At 40.8% G+C, this 19,609-nt stretch overlaps 1 protein-coding gene across 1 annotated transcript in view; it reads left to right on the top strand.

Annotated features, from left to right (window-relative positions):
- Positions 1 to 472: 472 nt before the first annotated feature.
- The window catches only part of cdh13 (cadherin 13, H-cadherin (heart)), a 294,086-nt gene continuing 274,949 nt past the window's right edge, over positions 473 to 19,609 (top strand). The window contains exon 1 of the mRNA XM_027272988.1: positions 473 to 872. Coding sequence (XP_027128789.1) covers positions 828 to 872 — 45 coding nt within the window. The 5' untranslated portion in view covers positions 473 to 827. The remainder of the gene's footprint in view (positions 873 to 19,609) is intronic.

Below are 19,609 nucleotides of genomic sequence, written 5' to 3' on the forward strand. Positions count from 1 at the left end.
GAAAAATAAAAAAAAGCCAATTATGAGGACTTATTCAGGACATTGGAACCTATAGTCTCGTCAGCAGCGCTGCTCCCCTGGAGCCATTACGCATACAGTACTTTCATTATGATATTATACAATCCTAAAATGTATCATTACTGAAGTTTCTTTCTCTCAGGGTGCCCCGCAGGCATCGCTGCTATTGTGTGCATCCAGGGTGCATTTAATTGACGCTTCCCATGTGCCTGTACTTGCAATGAATATGAGATGATGGGGACTGTAAATCACCTTTTAAAGAGGGAGTGAGGAAAGGGTGGCCGGATAATGGATGATGGTATAAAGGCTATAAACCTGTCTGATGAGGGAGGAAAAACGACACATGATACGTGTGATGTTGATGGATCGTCGAAACCTGCTGCTGTACCTGCCGATCATCCAAAACTCCAACTCCAAAAAAATTGGTGTCTCAATTTGGCCACAACAAAATCAGCGATCCTGACCGTCCACTTAGATAGAAGTCCCCCTCCCTCACCCCATCACTAACAGCACTCCAGTTTCCCTCAGTCTCACCCCCCATCTCTCTCTCTCTCTCTCACTCTCTCTCTCTCTCCCTCTCTCTGTGTCCTCCTCATAAATCTATTGGTTGTGGTCTCGACTTCACTATCCAATGCTTTGCTGATCAGACTGCAGTTGTATTTGTGGTAAGTTGGCAGCTGGCGGCTCACGGCAAAAAGGCTTTCCTCTCTCTCCGGCGCTTGGACACTGGAATTATGATCAGAGCTGACCCAGCCTACATCATCTTGTCTTGAATCTGTTTCGCAACCGAGAGAAAAATTGAACCGACAATGGAGATTGGAGTCTGCATCCTCTTGGCTTTCCTCGTCCCTCAGGTAAGACAGGAGAGAGATATATGAGTGAGTGTGTGTGTGACAGAGAGAGTGTTGGATTTGGGGACAGTTTCACCGAGGACGCAGAGCGATCAGACTCTTTTTTTTTAGAACATCCGTCTGGTCTCTCTCTCTCTCTCTCTCTCTTTGGCTACTTGTGTTCGTGGCGCAAATAAATGGCTTGTCAAGTTTGTCCCGAGTCTGCACAACAACACAGCCTAGTCACCTGCACTGCCCGATCCGTCCGCGCCGTGCCAGAGCAAGTCCCCCCCCTCTTCCAGTCCCTCTCTTCCAGTCCCTCTGTGCGCATGGCTGGCATTTGTGGCACCGAGTTTGGGGGGCAGAGGTAATCTGCAGTACTCGCTCACTTTCGGAATGCTTTTCACATTTTGTCAAGAAGAGAGAGAGAGAGAGAGAGAGAGAGAGAGAGAGAGAGAGAGAGAGAAGGAGATGATGGGGGAGGAGGGAGGGAGGGAGGGAGGGAGGGAGAGGGGTGAGCGCATGGTGTAGGCTATCTTATGTGCAAATCACGGCTCCGGCTCTTGTCTCCAGCCGCATCTATATTCCACTCAGCCACCAACTTGAGCGTTTCTTTGGGCATGTGAGTGTGTGTGTGTGGGAAGCACACAGGCGGGTGGATGGGGGAGAGAGAGAGAGAGAGAGAGAGAGAGAGAGAGAGAGAGGCGGTGGGGTGTGTGAGAGAGGCAGAAAGAGAGGCAGAGAGCTAACTTGGCCGCTCTGCTGTGTTATTTGTGGCATCTCTCTGGATATTTTACTCCTTCTATTGCTCTCTGTAGACGTTGATTCTCTCGGGATATTTAATAAAGCCTCAATTCCCCACTGTGATAGAGCCACTCGCCCGTTTGATCTGACTTTAATATGGAGAGAGAGAGAGAGGGGTAACTCAGAACAGCTGTTTCCGTCACTCAAGTCTTTAGACAGCCATTTAGAAGAAGAAGAGGGCAGCAGCGCCGAGGCTGAGTCTGATGGTTCTTATGACACTTTTTTGCTTTGAAGAACCTCTCTGGTGTTTCCTCACCACCTGCCCCACTGCAGTGCCCTTGAGCAAAGATTATTCCAGCTGCCAAGGATGCTCTTTTTTCCCCCCTCAAGCTGCCATGGCCTCTGACCCCTCCATGCAGACAAAAGAATGACATTTTACACTAAGTTCAGCACGAATTAGCCATAAAGTCAGCAGTGTACTTACTCTTATGGCAGTGGCACTTTGCAAAGGTTTAAGAGGCAGCTAATTTTTAAATATCCACAGCCGATACTATTTCCCACCACAGCATCAATGGGAGAGCCCTGAAGTGTAATAGGCAAACAGCTCATTTGGGGGGAAACTCTGCGTTGTTGTGCTGCTTTTCTCTCTTTCTTCTTCTCTTCCTCCTGCGAATGTATTGAGAGGCTACAGAGAGCACAGCTCATTTGATATTTCTTCTGACCTGTGGAGGCTTGGTGCACATTTTCTGCTCAGATTATTCATTTTTTATTGGATGAGACATCGGTTCATTTCCACGTTGTAGTTCAATCTTCTGATGTGAGGCGATCATGATTCAGGCTACTAGTGCCTACAAAGAAATAATTTAACTCTCTGTATTATTGATTAACCCTACGCATGTGTTTTACACTTGAGGAGGCGTTTCCATTGAGTGGATTTGTCCACTAATCCTGAAAAAAGAATGGTGAAATACTTTCTGACCCTTTTTTTTCTGTATTCTGCAGTTCCACACATGCACTTGCTGCAGTTCACTTCCTCATGTCCAGCATGGTTAGGTATGTGGTGCTGATTTAGAGGCTGGGGGAGTGGGGGGAATCTCTATCCTCTGGCTGTCCTGACCAGAATAGTTAGCTGCAAATGTTTTTAATATCCCAAATGCGAATGATTCCACAAAGCCAACACAGAACAGATTGATGAAAAACTCTGAAAACTTATCCCATATGTTAACATTTTCCCCTCCAGTGATCCAGTACTCAGCTTTCCAGCTTGTTCACACACAAAACACATTTGTATTCAACATGCGAACACACCTGACTCATCATCCACAGGAAAATTGTAAAACTCTCCTCTCAGTATGACAGGAACGTGCTGCCTCTTCATGCCATATAGTGTGTGGGATCAAAGAAGGTGTGCGTAATTATAGACGCTCAGGTTGGGAGCCAAGTTCTTCTCCACAATAAGCTGCCACACACACCCACCTTCCTCTCAGAAACCCCTCACATCCACATGTGGGCACGCACACCAGCAGCAGCCCCCTCCTTGGCAATAAATCCCTGTTTTCCAAATGAAACGCTAAGCAGTCTCTCCGGGTGGAGCAATGATTCAGAATAAGCACAGCACAGCTGGGAGCTGCAGGTGCAAAGATTTTTATCCCCTTTCTTTTTTCACACTTTGATTCCTCCTGCTTCTCTGTCTAATATATATTTATTTTCCCCTCCCTTCAGTTTTCAAATCCTCCCACCCTGTGAAACCATTTTTTATTTTATTTTAACCTTTATTCCTCTTTTGTTTCCTCAAAATGTTCGGCACGATTTTCACACTTCCTTCTCTCTCACCAGTCGACAGTTGATGACAGTTATACTCACAGTTAAAATTCTGGGCTGGCACCTGGGTGTGTCTGCAGGAAGATTTGCTGTCATGGACGTTTATGGGCGCAGTGACCAAGTGACTGTTAAAAATCCTGTTTGAGCCTCGCTGTAGGCACAGAAAGAGAGACAGCAGTACATAGAAAGAAGAGGGAGGTCATGGTCTCCAGGAAAAGTGTTTAAAGTGTGGCGCTGAAGACAGTTACCGCTGTGTCCTCTTAATCATAGATAGGGTTGACATCTGTGTTGCTGCTTGCATGCACAAACATGGCCAGAGATATTCACACTTTTATCTTTCTCTCTGACTCTCCTCGTTGTTTGGTCTCACCCTCACCTGGTCCTAGAGGCAGTTCATTGATCTAGCATTATCAAAAAGAGAGAGGACACGGCCATTCCTGATATGTCGGCACCATTTATTATTCAAGAGTGTAGCAACAGGTGCAAGATATAGAAGCTTACATGCATATTCAATAGAGGTCCATGCTGGGTTCAACACCACACTGCTTTAATCTAAATCTTTTTCTTTCTTTTTTTAAATCATATATATCAGTGATTCTCAAACCTTATACACCAAGTACCACCTCAGAAAATACCAATATCAAATACCACCATAATGACCAACACTATACACTAGCGTAGTAGGCCTAAGTATTCATCAAAAACAAGGCAGAGATTGTATTACTAAAGAAGTATATTATTATTTATTGTCAGTCATTGTAACATTTTACACAGTTTGAACAGTAAGACTGCGCTTAAATATAGGGAAAAAAAGTAAGTGAAAGTAAGTAAGTACCGTATTTTCCGGACTATAGAGTGCACCTAAATATAAGCCGCACCCACTAGGTTTAAAAAAAAATACAAATAAAAAATTACATCTATAAGCCGCACCGGACTATAAGCTTCTATAACTTCCCCTGTCTGTCTCGTTTTTTGCACTTCCTGTTAGAGCGCCCTGTGGCAGCTGAAGAAAAAAGTAGTGTTTTATAGTCCGGAAAATACAGTAAGTAAAAAATGTACTGTACTTGAAAAAAATAAAAAAATAAATAAAAAATCAAAACAGTCTGTAGCGTAGCTGTAAGTTACAGTTGTTGCTGTCTCAGCTTCACACACTGCTGTATGGCTGCCTTGTGAAACAGAAACACACACACAAACACAGAGGAAGAACAATAAGAATAAGAATACAACAAAAGTGAGGACCACCCTGCTTCTGTAGTTTGTTTTTATGACAACAAGTGAAGAGAAGCCTTTCTCGCACAGATAGGTGGATGCAAAAGGAAGGAGAAAGCCCACGGCTATTCACTGTACTGCTTCATCCAAAAATCACATTTTCGTAAAAAAAAATAAAATAAAAATTCCACTGGTTTGTTGTTAAGTGCCCTGTGTTTGGTTGCAAGATGCCGTTTGAGATGTGATGTAAGTGAATAACTGTTGATGTCAACGGCAACGACAGTTTGAAATCTTACATACTGCTACCCAGAAGCACTTGCAAACTTTTTAAAAGTCTTAACTTCATTTGTATCTCTTATCATTTTCTTGCCATCGGTTGATAATATATTTTCATCCATTCTAATATGTTTGATAGTATTTCATGTTTTAAATGAATTTTATTTAATTTATATTTATTCATACCACTAGAGGGAGCCCCGCACACCACTAGTGGTACGCGTACCACACTTTGAGAATCACTGATATATGTCAATAGGTTTATTGTTCCAACCTCTACAGAGGATAATGAAGGATGCTGGTGTATATGTACCTCATGCACCTTGCTGTGTGTGTTTCTCTTCTCCTCTTTATGCGCAGATGGAGCCATGTCATGTCAGTCACTGCTTACAATGAATCATCTTTTCAAAGCAGACCCCCAGCTGACCTCTTGTTTCTCCTAAGAAGGTTTCTGTGTGTGAAGCATCCTTTTAGACCTGCCACCCCTCTGCTACTGCGTGCCATTTTGATGATGGGCTTTTTATAATGGAGTCGGTGGTTGACGAGCAACAGTACGGTGCGCTACAAAGGCTAATGGTGACGCTAATGAGCAATGCCAGTCATTAAGGCAGGCTGACTTCTTTTTTCTTTCTTTTTTCTTTCCTGTCTTCTGTTCCCCTTGTCTGTCTTCCTCACACTTTCTAATACCTCTTCCCATTCTCCCTTTTGCGCTGCTGCCTGATGTTTCGCGCTGTCGGAATAAAGGGTTAGACTTTATCGCGGGGGGAAAAATTGCAGAGAAGTTTGCAATTTAACAGCCTACTGAGACACACAAACACTCAGAATAAAAAGAGCATGAAATGGCTCAAGTGAAAACAGCCCAATACCAATCTAGGCTTTGCTGTCTAAATGTACCCTGGTGTTACTATGGTTCTAACAATCGGCTGGCAAATAGGCTTTCTAGTATGGGACTTTGTGGTTTCAGCATCAATCGTCCTACTTATCTGTGCCGTTTCCTGTGTGAAAGCACACAGCCGACCACAGTTGGTGGTGCTACATTGCTCTTTGAGAGTGTTTTAGAGTCAGCTGTTGATAGAAAACAGTTATTTATTTACAAGAAACTCTAAAAGCTTCCTGTAAATGAACACATACACACAGAGACACACACACACAAATGCATGCACAGCTGACCAGGGGACATGCACAAACACACTCACACATGTGCACACCTGTGCACTTGTTTTCTTTTAATGGGGAAAGTCTGAATCACAGTGTGTTCGCGACTTATTTTATATAACTGCTCGTTCCCCTGTGACTGTCGTTGAGCAGTGCCGCGCTGTAATGGGCTATAAGGTCAAACGCTATCTTAACACCCCCGTGGGAGGGTGTGACCTTTGAGGAAAACACAGTCTTCGTCAATCTTCTTTCCCTCGACGTCGCCACCATTCTCTCTCGAGGAAGGAAGTGGATAAGAAGGGGATAAAGGATAGTGAGAGTAGCAATTAAAGTAAATATGTAGCCAGCCCCTTGCACTCTTTGAGAATCTGCCTGAATTTGATGTAAGTGGCCTAATTATTTAAAATGCCAATGGACACCCCATGGTGTAATCGTGATATGTGTGAAATGGAATCTCTGTGTCCTAGGAGAGTGACTTATTTGGAAATACTGATTAGTTTAGAGTGTGTAGAGAAAGCAGAGAGAGAAGAGACAAACATACATACATACACATAGACACAAAAGGCCTCAGTAACCATGTGTGAAGGACACAGTGGTACAACGGGACTCCTGTTCCTCCAACTGATTACAGTTTCATCTAAGTTTGTTTTCTTTCTTTTGTCATTTTGGTGGTCAGATGAGCAGATGAACAAGCGCAAAGATAAACATAGGTGTCAAACAGACAAAGAACTAATGTGTCTCTCACTTTCTCCATCTCCCTGCCTCCTCCTCCTTCTTCACCACAACAAACACACTCTGTAACACATTAAAGATATTCATGAGTTATTCACCCACTCTGTTTGTCTGTGTCTTTGCTCACACTCACAAACATCCAGATATGTCCTCCCCTCTCTTCTTGTCTTCCACACACACACACACACACACACACACACAAGCTCGGGCCTATGTTTGGCAGGAGGCACAAGTTTCTTTTTTCAGCACGATTGCGATGACTCCTCTATTGCCACAAAGTGTGTGAAGCCGCCAGTAGCACAGTGGGAGTATTCATGTAAAAGGGCTGGTACTGCGGGGTCCTATTTCTTCCACATGAGTAGATTTGCTGATGATAGTAGCAGGCGATGATGTTGCACGTCGTGTTAGCCTTTCACCGAGTAGCGCTTCATTGTTTGGCATGATGCACTTTTATTTAGTTGAGGTAATACATTAGAGTGTTGCAGAACGTTCTTGAGTCATGAATAAAAGCCACTTAGCATAGGTCACTGAATAGCTAGCTTTTCATCACTGACTGCATTGTTAATTGTAGCCACAGGGTCAAAAGAGGTTGATGGAGATTTCTGCCAGCTGCACTTGATCCATTTTTCATGAGTGTATTTGTAGGCGAGTAGCTCCCTTAGCAGTGTTTCTGCAGATAGATGGGCCCCGCTATAGTGGTGCCTTCCTGGCCGCAAGGTATCTAAATTGGTAGGTGACAAGTACACTGAAATAGATATAAATCAAAGACTTAGTGTTCTTGTCTGCATATTCTTATTCAGGAGGAACAGACAAAAGAAATGGGCTGCCCTTCTTCTTTCCTGCCCTCATATTTACTCACACTTATCAAACTAAATGGAGCGTTGGGAAGGAAAATTCAAAATGCTAACAGTTATCCGCTGTGCTGTAATAAGTACCTCGGGGTGGAAACACACCACTAGGTTTCAACCTGACCTAGACCCAATTAGGCTTTGCACAAAAATTTAGATGAACACCTAAATTAACACTTTTTCCTTTGGTTTTTGCTCTTTCCGAGGTCCTCAAGGTATATTTTTTTCACACTGGCAACTTGAGAGTTTAATGAGGTCTATAAATTTCAAGTGCATACCTGAACACTCAACCGAGAGTATGTGATGCTTATCTAGATGCACTATCCCCTATAGATTAGTCTGCCTCTGGCATACTAATATGGATTTTGTCCTGCTCAAAAGGTGCTAATTCTTTGTTATTTCTTTAATTGGAAAATCATTTTAAACATGCACAGCATCTGCTATAGTAGCCAAACAAAAACTTTTCAATTAGGAAGTTTTCACAGACATCTGTTCAGACTCATTTGTCACAAATGCCAACCACATCAAACTGTTATTTTGAGTATTATGGTGAAAATGCACACTGAAAAGAAACTGAAAAACAGGAACAGCTGTACAGTGTAATGAAATTCGAACCCTGAAATGAGTCCTGCCTTTATGAAGCTTATCATATTCAGTGTCTGATTAGACTGTGATACATAGGTGTTGATTCAAGTGTTACGTATGTATGTTATGTATGCTTGTCTTGTGCTTATATATCATATGCTATAACAGACAGATTCTGTTCGAAAATGTCTGAGAGAATAACAGATTAGTTGATGGCAGAGACTTGCGTCATGCTGATTAATCATGGATGCTGTTTGGTCTTAATTCTTTATGCACACACACACACCCACACACAAATATTTCTGCTGACCAGTTGAAAAGCTTCTCATTTCTCACTTGCTAATCCGCTGTGATTGTTAAATTCTTTGCCCTAATAACCCTATGTTGACACTTGTTTTGATTGTACCATTTCCCAGTTGATTCGCAACTGATTTCAAGATTAGTGTTGGAAAAACAAATCAAATACTGTGCTGCTGTTGAAGATAAACTGGGCGACACCTTTTGTTGCAAATATTAAGGTCGCTGTGAATGCGACATATGGTCTTATACCTGAATTATCATACAAGATGTATCATCACCTTGACTTTAACAATGTTTTCAAAGCCCCGGTGGAAACTGATCCTGTGATGTGCTACTTTACTCTCGGAGCATGTGATTGTTTGAAAGACATCGGCCCTACTTTTTCATTCTCTCCCGACATGACTCTGGGGTTTTTCGCTTCACTCCATGTTCAGCAAATGTCTTTGAAGTAATCAAATCCCTCGCTGCTGTTGAACGGAACTGATAGCTGAGAAGGTCTTCTTGACTTTTACAAGAAATCACTCCAGCTTACTCACTTTATCCTTTTTTTTCCTTCTTTTTACTGCTCCACTACATTTCTTTGTCCATTTTTCTTTTCATCAGCTCACTTCTCTTTCTTAAGTTTCTTTTCTAAAACATGTCTCTACTCTTTTCTATCTGCAGTCGGTGTGCAATCTACACAGAACAGAATAGCCGCTTTCTGATTTTTGCTCTCCCTGTCTGTTAGCTCCCATCCTACATTATCCCTGCTTCAGAGTTGCAGAAAACTTCAGGTGGAAGAAATATTTGACCTGTGAGAAGAAATCAATGTTTCTGTCGACACTGATGAATGCAGTACCGCCCCTGCTGCCTAGATGGCGACAAAATGCCAGATATTATTTGAAGGGTTGTCAAGGATAATTGCCACTCAGATCCACTTAATATTTAAACTGTGTGTATGAGCGTGTGTGTGTGTGTGTGTGTGTTCTCATGCATGCATGCATGGTCTATGTTAAGAGTGTTTTGCAAAGGTGCTTTGCAGGGGTACAGTGGCCATTTAAACCCCTGAACCTGACTGTCAAGAAACAGACAGGAATTGGAAGACTAATTTGAAGCAAGCACACAAAGCATTATATTGATGCCTACGCAGGCAGGTCGCTTCAAGGCAATTAGAATAGCTCTTCCCACTTATTGCTTTTGATGTCACTGTGTGGGGGAATGAGAGAGCCAACTTCTGCCTGCCACTGACAGAGAGGGATGCCATTGCTGTTGAATTCCTTTAGACACAATTAATGCTGTCCTCCATTCAAAGGTTTATCTCTTATTAATGCAGGCAAGTCCACGGATTTGAGCTTACAAATGAATTAAATGATGGGGCAAAAAGAATTAAGTAGAAAAAAAATCCAAGAAGGTTACCATTGGATTGGTACCGCCTTCTTCCATGACAGTTTTATATACTACTTCTACTACATTTTGAAGTTGTTTTAAACTTTCTCTGAACACTGTCCTGATGATCCTTACTTTGATGTTAGTTTTTATGCAATATTTAGGCCAAGGAACGTTGTAGAGCTGCTATATCTGACGCTTACAATACATTCCAGTTCCATATGTACACATAGTGAAGAGCTTTCTTCATTCGAAATGAAAGGATCCTCGTCTACAAAGCCACGTCTTCCCGTTACTCTGATGCCATAGACCAGAAGCCGTGCTTGTGGGTAGATTTTTTTCGTTTGTTGTTCCCCGTTGGTGGAACGCATTACCAGTTCCTACCAGAGCAGGGGCGTCCCTCCTTACCTTTAAAAATCAGATTACCTTCTCTCCTATCACTACCTACAACTGGACATGAGAAAGCTACCCCTTTAAGAATTGTCATAGCACACAGCCACAGTCTCTCTCACAGCACTGACACTTTCTTATCGCACTGTACCATGATTGCTTTTCTGCAAGTCGCTTCGGATAAAAGCGTCTGCTAAATGACTAAATGTAAATGTAGAGTGTTAGTCATTAAGAGGCTATGGGCTATTTCTGGGGGAAATGAAACATTGTTGGGACGTGAGAGACAGATAGAGATCAAATCTCTTTGATCACCATGTCTTGTGTTTTCTTTCAATAATCCAATGCACAATGATGGTGCTGTGCTTCCAAATGCCCAGTCTGCCAACCTAACCACCATTAGCTTCCAAATGTCTGTGCCTATAATATTTGCGTACACTTTGAATTTGAAAGAAATTCTTCCAACCGCCTCACTGAGTTCCTGCATTAGGTAATCTATGCAGGAATTTGTCTTGCAGACCTGAAGTAATTAAAACGTAGAGTTTAGGGCGTGGTGCTCTCAATCCATTTGGAGAAGTGCTTGGATAGCGATTTGCAAGTACACTTAAGGGCTTTTGGTGAAGTTGGTTGTGCTGGGAAGCTCATGGGATGGCTGAGGCAGCAGTAATGAAGGCAAAGATGAGACTGTGGCTGAGGCCTGGCAAGGTGAGTGCAGTGATTTCCACAGAGGTACAGAATCCAGCTCTTACAAACATGCTGTGACTGAACAACTAAACAACTAGAAAATACATGTTTGTGAAAAAGCAAATGTGTTTTTCAACTCATGAAGGGATTATATGAAAAGTTTTCACCCGACGTCAGTGACGACGCCCATATTACAGCAGTGGCCTCTGCCCCTCTCATTAAATGAACTTCACCTCTCTTATCAGCTATAGGGAGTTGCAGCATTGCTATACGTTTCCCGCTGCAGAGATTCTCCGAGAAGCAAGCTGACTGGATTTGATTTTCATTAGGATTGCATGTCTTCACTGTCACATCCTCTCCCCACCTTGCACGCTTCAGTGGACACAATTTTCCGCTGTGGTGGCCCCCGTACTGACGGCTTGGTTTTTCACGCCGCAGTAGAGTCACACCGGGTGGCCGGTTATCAGTGCATTCAGCATTACAGAGCCTCATGTGGTTGACCTGCTCAAAGAGGACTTTTCTGTCTTTCCCAGAGTCCCACTAGGAGATATGCGCTACTGCTCTGGTGCAGGAACAAACCACCTACAGGAAGTATAGCAACTTTTCACAAGTCAGGTTGTCCATATAGGCTAACTTGTAGATCTCAAATTTTCAAAAAGATGGACAAGAGAGGGTAAAAAGTGAGATCGCCAAGTGATTTTTATTTGATAGCTTTGCTTATAGGCATTGTGTAATGCTTATTTTGAGTTCTACTGGTTATCCACTGTGTATCATTTTGTATAATTCTATCACTACATGAATGGAAATCTATGTACAGTCATAATGTACATGTGACTACCTGAAAAGATGTAGATGTATTATCCAATGTTAACACAACATTTCAGTAAGTTGATTTTCATGTAATGTCTTCTTACCAAAATGCAAAAAGAGACAAAAGGTAAACCATTAAATGTTGGCACAAAAAAAAAAAAGGATGTTAAAGTGTCTAACTGCACAGACCTGGGGTGTGCAGCTTACACACAGTCATGCACACAGTCCACTGTTGACAGTTGAAGGCTGAGACAGTAGAAGCTGATGTTAGTGCTCCACAGAGAGTTTGGAAGATCGATGGGAGATAATTATTTCTAATGGAGCCAGAGGAGAAAGAAGAGTGTCCTTTTCCAGCATAGCTTGTGTGTGTCTGTGTATACAGGGACCTGAAGTATTTAACCAAGATCTTTTTTATTTGGGATTTAATTGGACAAAGAAACATGGACTGGCTACTTCTGTAAAATATCCACTATGCCAAAACTAAAAACCTATAGATTAGAGATATTCAGCCTTATTTAAACATCATGTAAACCTGAAGGTTGTTAAATTAGAAATCCCAGATTCTCATTTTGTTTTCAGCATAGGCATGAATTATGTTTTAGTTTTATAATTCAAATTTAACACTTCAGATTTTTAGTTAAAGCTGTGCTTGCCTTCTGTGTGTGTCTTTATCTCCAGAGCTTCATGGTATCTTATGTTTGGATATTCAGGACAAGAACATGCACATTCATTACAGCTGCAGTGTGTTCCTACCAATAGAGGACATGGGCTTAAATTAACATGGCTCTACCTGTGATTTATGATATTCTGCTTTGGCCTAGTGTGGCTCCCAGTGCAGGAATCCTCTCGCTGTCGGATGCAGATACAGTATGTCACCATGCTCATATTAGCCTACCCATTCTTTGAAACAGTCACAAAAACTCAGAAACATTATGATATAGAACTAACTATGGTGTACATCTGTTGAAATGGTTCCAACATTTTCTACAAAAGTCATACAACATACCCAGAAAAGTGCGAATGGGTCTGTTGTTCAAAATGATATGTACAAATCAACATTATGCTGCAGATGGACATGGATACATGATTGCTTAACAGTGATGTGATCTACTGCAGTTCAAGTATCCTAGCTTGACATTTTGTAATGTAAATGTTTTGTCTTACTGAGCGTTAAATAGGAAGACTGATACCACTCTGATGTTTGTGCATCCAATACGGAGCCAAGAGATGATTCGCTCAGCTAGTATAAAGACTGCAAAAACAGAGCCTGGCTCTGTCCACAGCAAAAGCCACCTGTGAAGCTTATATTATATAACCCATTATATTGTTTGAAACCATAACGTGTTATCTCATGACACTTTCCACACAGAGCAGACCGTAGACGGTACTCTTTGTAATATTTACAGAAACCTGACAATTTCCACCATGAGCAAGCAAGCACTTGGTGACAAACTTCCTTTTAAGATGCAGAAACTTTGAGTGGAACCCAGCTCATGGTGAGCAGCCATCTGCCTAACTAACTGCTTGAGGGAGAGGAAGTAAAAAAAAAAAAAAAAAATTCTATAATTCTAATAGAAATGGGATTTTTGGAGTAATGATGCAATGAGGCACAACCACATAATGACGATTCATGAGAACCTGTGAGATGAGAAAAACTCTGGGGAAGTTAGTAACAAGTTTTAATGGGATATGGGTGTGTGTGTGTGTGTGTGTGTGTGTGTGTGTGTGTGTGTGTGTGTAAACAGTTTCTGTGTTGGGACTGAGTGGAGACCAGGCCGGCAAGAGAAAGATTGTTAGTTTGTCTAGTTTGGTAGCCTGAACAAACATGCCCTTTGTAGTAATGTGTAACTAAAAGTATTTGGTAAAATGTGACGGTGCAGTATTATAAATTAAGTGTGTGTGTGTAAGTCACTCACCTGCTGTCTTCTCTCCAGGGTGTTCAGGTGAAAAGAGTCCCCCACTTAGCTGAGCAGTATTTAAAGGTTCCGGACCATACCATGTGCTGATTGGTGTAGGGGTGTGTGCACTTCAATCAGTTCTTGGGAGTTTCATAGTTTCTTTGGTAATGTTCAGCACAGTTAGAACAAACAGACAGAGTGATAACTGTAAATGTATTTTAAGGTTTTTGTCCAATGTTTGGTATGTGGGGATGTAATGGGAGGGGCAGATTCCCCCAGACTGTGTCAGGGTCTAGGTTGGTAGCAGCAGCAGGTTATATAAGGCTGCCAGTTCCACAAGATGTGGCGGCTGGTAGGAGCACTTGTGCTCCCGGTCTACAGTATGTGTTTTAAGTCTGTATGTTAATTTGTCAATGTCGTGAAATAAAACACCTGATTGGTTTTGTATACAAACTCTGCCTCCAGCTGCTACATGGCCATCCTAATACTACTCTTAGATGTAGAGCGGGTGTCTGCCTCTAGAATTTAAACTGGGAGCTGGTTCCAGAGGAGAGGAGCTTAATAGCAAAATCATTGAAGCAACATCAGGTAAGAATTGATATTTTTGACAAGCCAACACAGCCAACAGTAACATACAACAGTTACAACAAAGTCATTTGATTGGATAAGAAGCATTCAAGCGCTCATATAGAGCACAACAGTATCAGTAACTATATGTATCACTCTACTTTACAGATGTTCTAATAGCTGTAACATTATGGTTACATCAGCGTCAACATTATCTATCTTGGGATGAATGATTTGCACTGCAAAGATGAACACATTTCTAGTAGTTTAAAAACACACGCAGATGGGGCAACGATTTACTGCATACTACTACTTAAAGCGACTGAAATGTTGTCAGATGAGTTCAGTTCATGACTGACTTTGTATCACTCTGAACAAGATGAATTAATCTCTATCTCTCTGCTAGGGGTGCATGGGTATGCTCAGGGTGGCCTCAGTGTGTCATCGAGATTTTGTAATTTTTTGTTACATATAGACAGAGCCAGCAGTGATGTTAGTCAGCAGGGCCACTGCTAGTTAATTTGGTACCCATTGTTATTTGCAAGTGATCAGATTTGTCTGTCCAGACATCACTAACCTATACCTATCAAAAGGCACTCTGAAATCCAATATGAGCATTCAGAGCATCTGGACAGTCAAATCCGTAGAAATCAGATTGGAATAATATGTTAAACCACCTCCAAATGTTTTTTTGCATTGTGTTTTTTTTTTTGCCGTCCAGACTTTTTTTTAAATCAATCTGGAAATGCCTTGCAAACAAGGTCGGGAAGTTAACAACTTAATATTTCGAGTATGTGTGTGCGTAATTGAAATTGTTTTACTCATACACCTCTGAGGCCTCTTTGATTCCCTTTCTCACCAACATAAACTAGGATGCAGTGGAAGAAAAACATTGCACTTGAGCTTTAATAGCACATGAGTCAACCATGGGGAAGTAAGTTATTGTATTAATAGCATTCAGCACTGACTTTTATTCTCAGCATTCACTACCAAAACACTAAAAAGATAATGCACGTGTAAGTATTTGACTCCACAACAGGTGCTTCTTGATAACTCTCAACATCAATAGCACAGACAATTTATTCTCTCTCCAAGTCTGAATAAGAAGAGACACTGGCACTTAATTTTGTTTTTGCAGTGGGTGGGTGGAAGCTGCTTCTGCTGTTCTATACTCAAGTTGAAAAGTGACTTAGCCAAGAAGTGATAATGACTGTGTGGGAGAGTAGACATTAATATGATGTCGCCAAAATGAGAAAATATATGATGAGTCTTTATCTGTTTTTTATTGTTAGAATGAAAATTAGAACGAGACCAAGAATTTTGAATTGATACCATCACCCAAATGTTATTGTGCAATTAAAAAACAATGAAAGTAAAGAACAGGTATGATGTTTGTTTTTGTTTTTTATATTTTTGAGATTTGTGTGCATTGATATTATGTAAAGTATGTGTTACTGGGTGGGAAGTTTCTTAAACTCAGAGACAGGCATGCTTTAAAGGCACACTTTAGGTGCAAAAAAAAACAAAACTTTAGACATAGATTGCAGCTCTTACAAGAGTACTAGCAGCAGACATGTATCAAAATCAATGCAGCAGAAGAGACACTGTCTTCTTGTTCCATGGATGATTGTTCTTGTCAAATCCTGGCACCATATTTCTACAGTGCAACTCAACTGCCAACGTAGCCTCAAGCCACTAGCTTTAAGCAGAGATGAGGAACGGGCTACAGAGGTCTGTTATGCTCAGCACTTTTCAAACTTCACAGCTCCAGATTCTTTACAATTTCTAACTTCTGGTCTTCAGTGCAAACATACTCGAGTGATAACAGTTGAAGGAATTTATCAGATTTTGCACAGCTCCCTCTGGAGCCACACAGACCCTTTTTCTTTCTTTCTAGTATCAGTCAAGACCTATAAGCATACTTTAAATGAATATAATTGAGTTCACCTTTAAGGTTTTTTAGTTGACACCACTGTTGATCTTGCTGTATTGTCAGATATGTTAACTTCTTTCAAATGCTGTTCTTGTATTTACTTTAAGTTTTCACGATGTCACAAAGTGAACCTTTAACCTCTTTCACTCTGTGTTTCTGAGCAATATCCGAAAGACGTGCTCGCCATCCAGTTGCTGGAAAATTACATTCTTCTCTCCAAATATCAAAAGTTTTTTGAGACCAAATCACAGCATGCATTTTTCTATGGTATTCCTCAATGCCTTGGTGTCCAAATGTGGCATTTTGAAGGGTTTTTGTGACCATTTTTGTCTATCTTTGAGTGGTTTTGCACCAATCTTCCAGAAACTGCTGCAAAGCGAGCGTGGGTATGGCCATTTTATACTTCTATCATGTTCTAAGACCTTATATACTGTAAGGTTAAAATCGAAAGGGGGCCTAACAAAATACATTTTACTACATATGACCAAGAAACCTGACACACAGTGCTGCATCTCAAATGAATCCCCTGATTCCCCTAAAAAATAGTTTTAAACGTGTATTATAAAGAGTGGAAGGGGTTAAATGGTACCAAAATTGTCAGATAACAAAAAACACGAGGTACATGTTAGGTTCCTTTCTATGAGCTTCAATATCTCTGCTCCACACACTGTTTTTGGTTGGATTTTAGAACTGACAAGGCACCTCATATTGCAAAAAAATAGAAATGCAAATAAAGAAACAAACAAGTGCAATATCGCCGAGCAGATTTTGAGGATAAGATGAAAGTGAAGCAACTGTTACAAGTTACAAAGTGTCTACAGTTCAAGGGCTGATACAGACTCTATAGCTATCTCTGCAAGCGACAACAGGACGTATAAAGGAGACATTTTATGAATCACAAATGCTTATATACGCAAATGTATATAGGCTTTCCCCGCTCCTCCAGATAACAAAGCTGCTGCAGTTATAAAAGTCCTGGCTGCTGCTTCTGACAGGTATATACCGTAGCATTATTGGAAAAAAAAAAAAAAAAGAGTCTGCCGCTGTTTATTGGCCAACTTACTGCCTCTAAGTCTCCATATTATGACACTGTCAACAACTATATCTGTTGTTATGTTGGTGCACATGACATGCATTTAAGAGGCTAAGCAAGAACATAAACCTAAAATAAGAAAATATTGTTCAATTCTCCAGATGCCACTATTGATTTTTTTTATACAGACAATGTGTAGTATTTTAAAACTTTACTGCCTTTTGTTGGCCCTGTCATCGTAAGGTTTATATATACCACCCATTATTACTATATGATATTTAAGTTAACATAGAATGGATTTTCTAGAAATGTTGAATACAGTGAAATACTACACCTGGGCTTTATGTGCCACTGTGTGTATTTGTCTGAGTGTGTTCATCTGGATCCACGACTATTTTAATTGCCCCCGCAGAGCTTTAGTACAATCCACAGGATTTTTATATCACATTAATTTGGGTTATACATGATGTACAATTTTTTTATTAGTTGTCTATCAGAGGAGGTAAAAGGTAACAGACAATACACCTCATTTGTTCTCAGCCCTCGCAACAACTCTAAGCCACAAGCCTACACATTTTGACACATGCTCTCTCTCACACACACGGTCACATCTGTAGGAAGTGCTAATGAGTGCCTCTGGATGCTGGACGTCTCTATGGTTCTCCAGCTCCACTCAAAGAACTGACAGCTGCAGTGAACCCTGTTTCAGCTTCAGGGTACGCACATTTTTACACACTCAGCCAACCATGCTTGCTTGATCTAAATATCATTTACTCTGTGCATTACATGTTTTAAATCTTTGTTGTCATTTAGGTTTGGTAGACTCCAGGTGTTGATGCAACATGAAAAAAGAGAATGATAGTAACTTATTGTAACATCTTACTTTGAAGTAAAGCAATAAAAAACAATGCACAAATACATTTTCCATTTATTTTGTTCATTTTCCTGGATCCCTTATTTACCACTACATATATTGACATTTTCAGCCTTGTGTGAAACCTATTCCTCATTCAGCTGAGCTCAGTTTAACTCACTTTGGCTTTCAGTTGTCAGGCCGATACCCAAACTCTGCTTTGGAAAGGTCAAAAGTCCTTCAGGCATCTTATTCCTGGTCTTTCTTTCTATCTCATTCAGATCTTCATTTTGCTCACATTATCTTGGTGTGTCTCAATTCCTGTCTTATGATTCTCTGTTCTTGGTTTTCTCTTTAATCTTGATCTGTCGTGTCAAGGCAAAGGTTGAAAGGTTGCTTATGGGGTGCCCTTTGTAAAGTGACTCACGCTGAAAATAACAGCAACATTTTGTCACATTTAGCTTCAAACAATGTTTAAAAAAACTGGTGTAAATCTTTGAGAGTCACTTTTTTGCACATTTACAACAATATTTGTCAATTTAGAGATATTTTATTATTTATTTATTCGCGTACCATTGGATTCTTGTCAAGGCTAACTTAACTAAACTAGCTAACGGTAGCCAGTAGAGATTTGTTACTAACACCAATGCACTTTATTAATTAGTATATTATATGATTTAACATTTAGATTTAGATTTAACATTTAGATCTAACATTCAGATTTAGATTTACCATTTATATTTAAATATTTAAAATATCTCTAAGTTGACAAATATTGTTGTAAATGTTCAAAAAAGTGACTCTCAAAATTCTCTTATTTTCAGTTTGAGACACTTTACAAACGGCACCCCATACTTGCTCTCCTGTGCAAAAGATCAACAACCCTAAAAGACGTAATATTGCATACCATGGAGCTGCTCTGCATTCACCACACAAAATGTCTGTCCAGCACCTGTATTGCTTCAGGCCCAATGTGCTTAAAGATGCAGAGTGGTAGAGACAGATGAAGAGTGAAGAGAAAAGAAGTAATGATGGTAGAGTGATGGAAAAGGTAAAGCAGGTGGAGGGAAAGTAAAAGCAAAAGGGAGAAAGGAAAGAGAGTGAGGAATTACGAAAGATAGAGGCTCTGTGGCAGCAGTGATGTGTGGACGGTGGGCGGACAGGGTCGCTGAGTTGTGGCTCTGAAATGCATCGTGACAGAGTCATTTCTCACGTGGAGATTTACCCAGGCTCTTTCCAATGGTGGGAGGAAGAGTGCGAACAACCCTTTCCACTTGTCATGAATATTTATTTGGTGGTAGCGTTCACTGACTCCTGTGTAGAATGATAAATTGTGGTCAACTACCTATATTTTATGTCCATCTATTTCTTCACTGCTTTCCACCAGCGACTGTCTCTCATCTAATCCATGCATCTGTTTTCACTTGGTTATCTGAAACATTTAGAACATTCAGATAGGAGTTACACTAATGGCAGAAATGCAAAGATAAGAACCAAAACTCAGTGCATAACATCCTGTCATGCCGATCTGCATGAAACACTGTCGGTTGTCTTTTACTGT

Source organism: Larimichthys crocea, chromosome XXI (assembly GCF_000972845.2).
Source record: "Larimichthys crocea isolate SSNF chromosome XXI, L_crocea_2.0, whole genome shotgun sequence".
Lineage (NCBI taxonomy): Eukaryota > Metazoa > Chordata > Actinopteri > Sciaenidae > Larimichthys > Larimichthys crocea.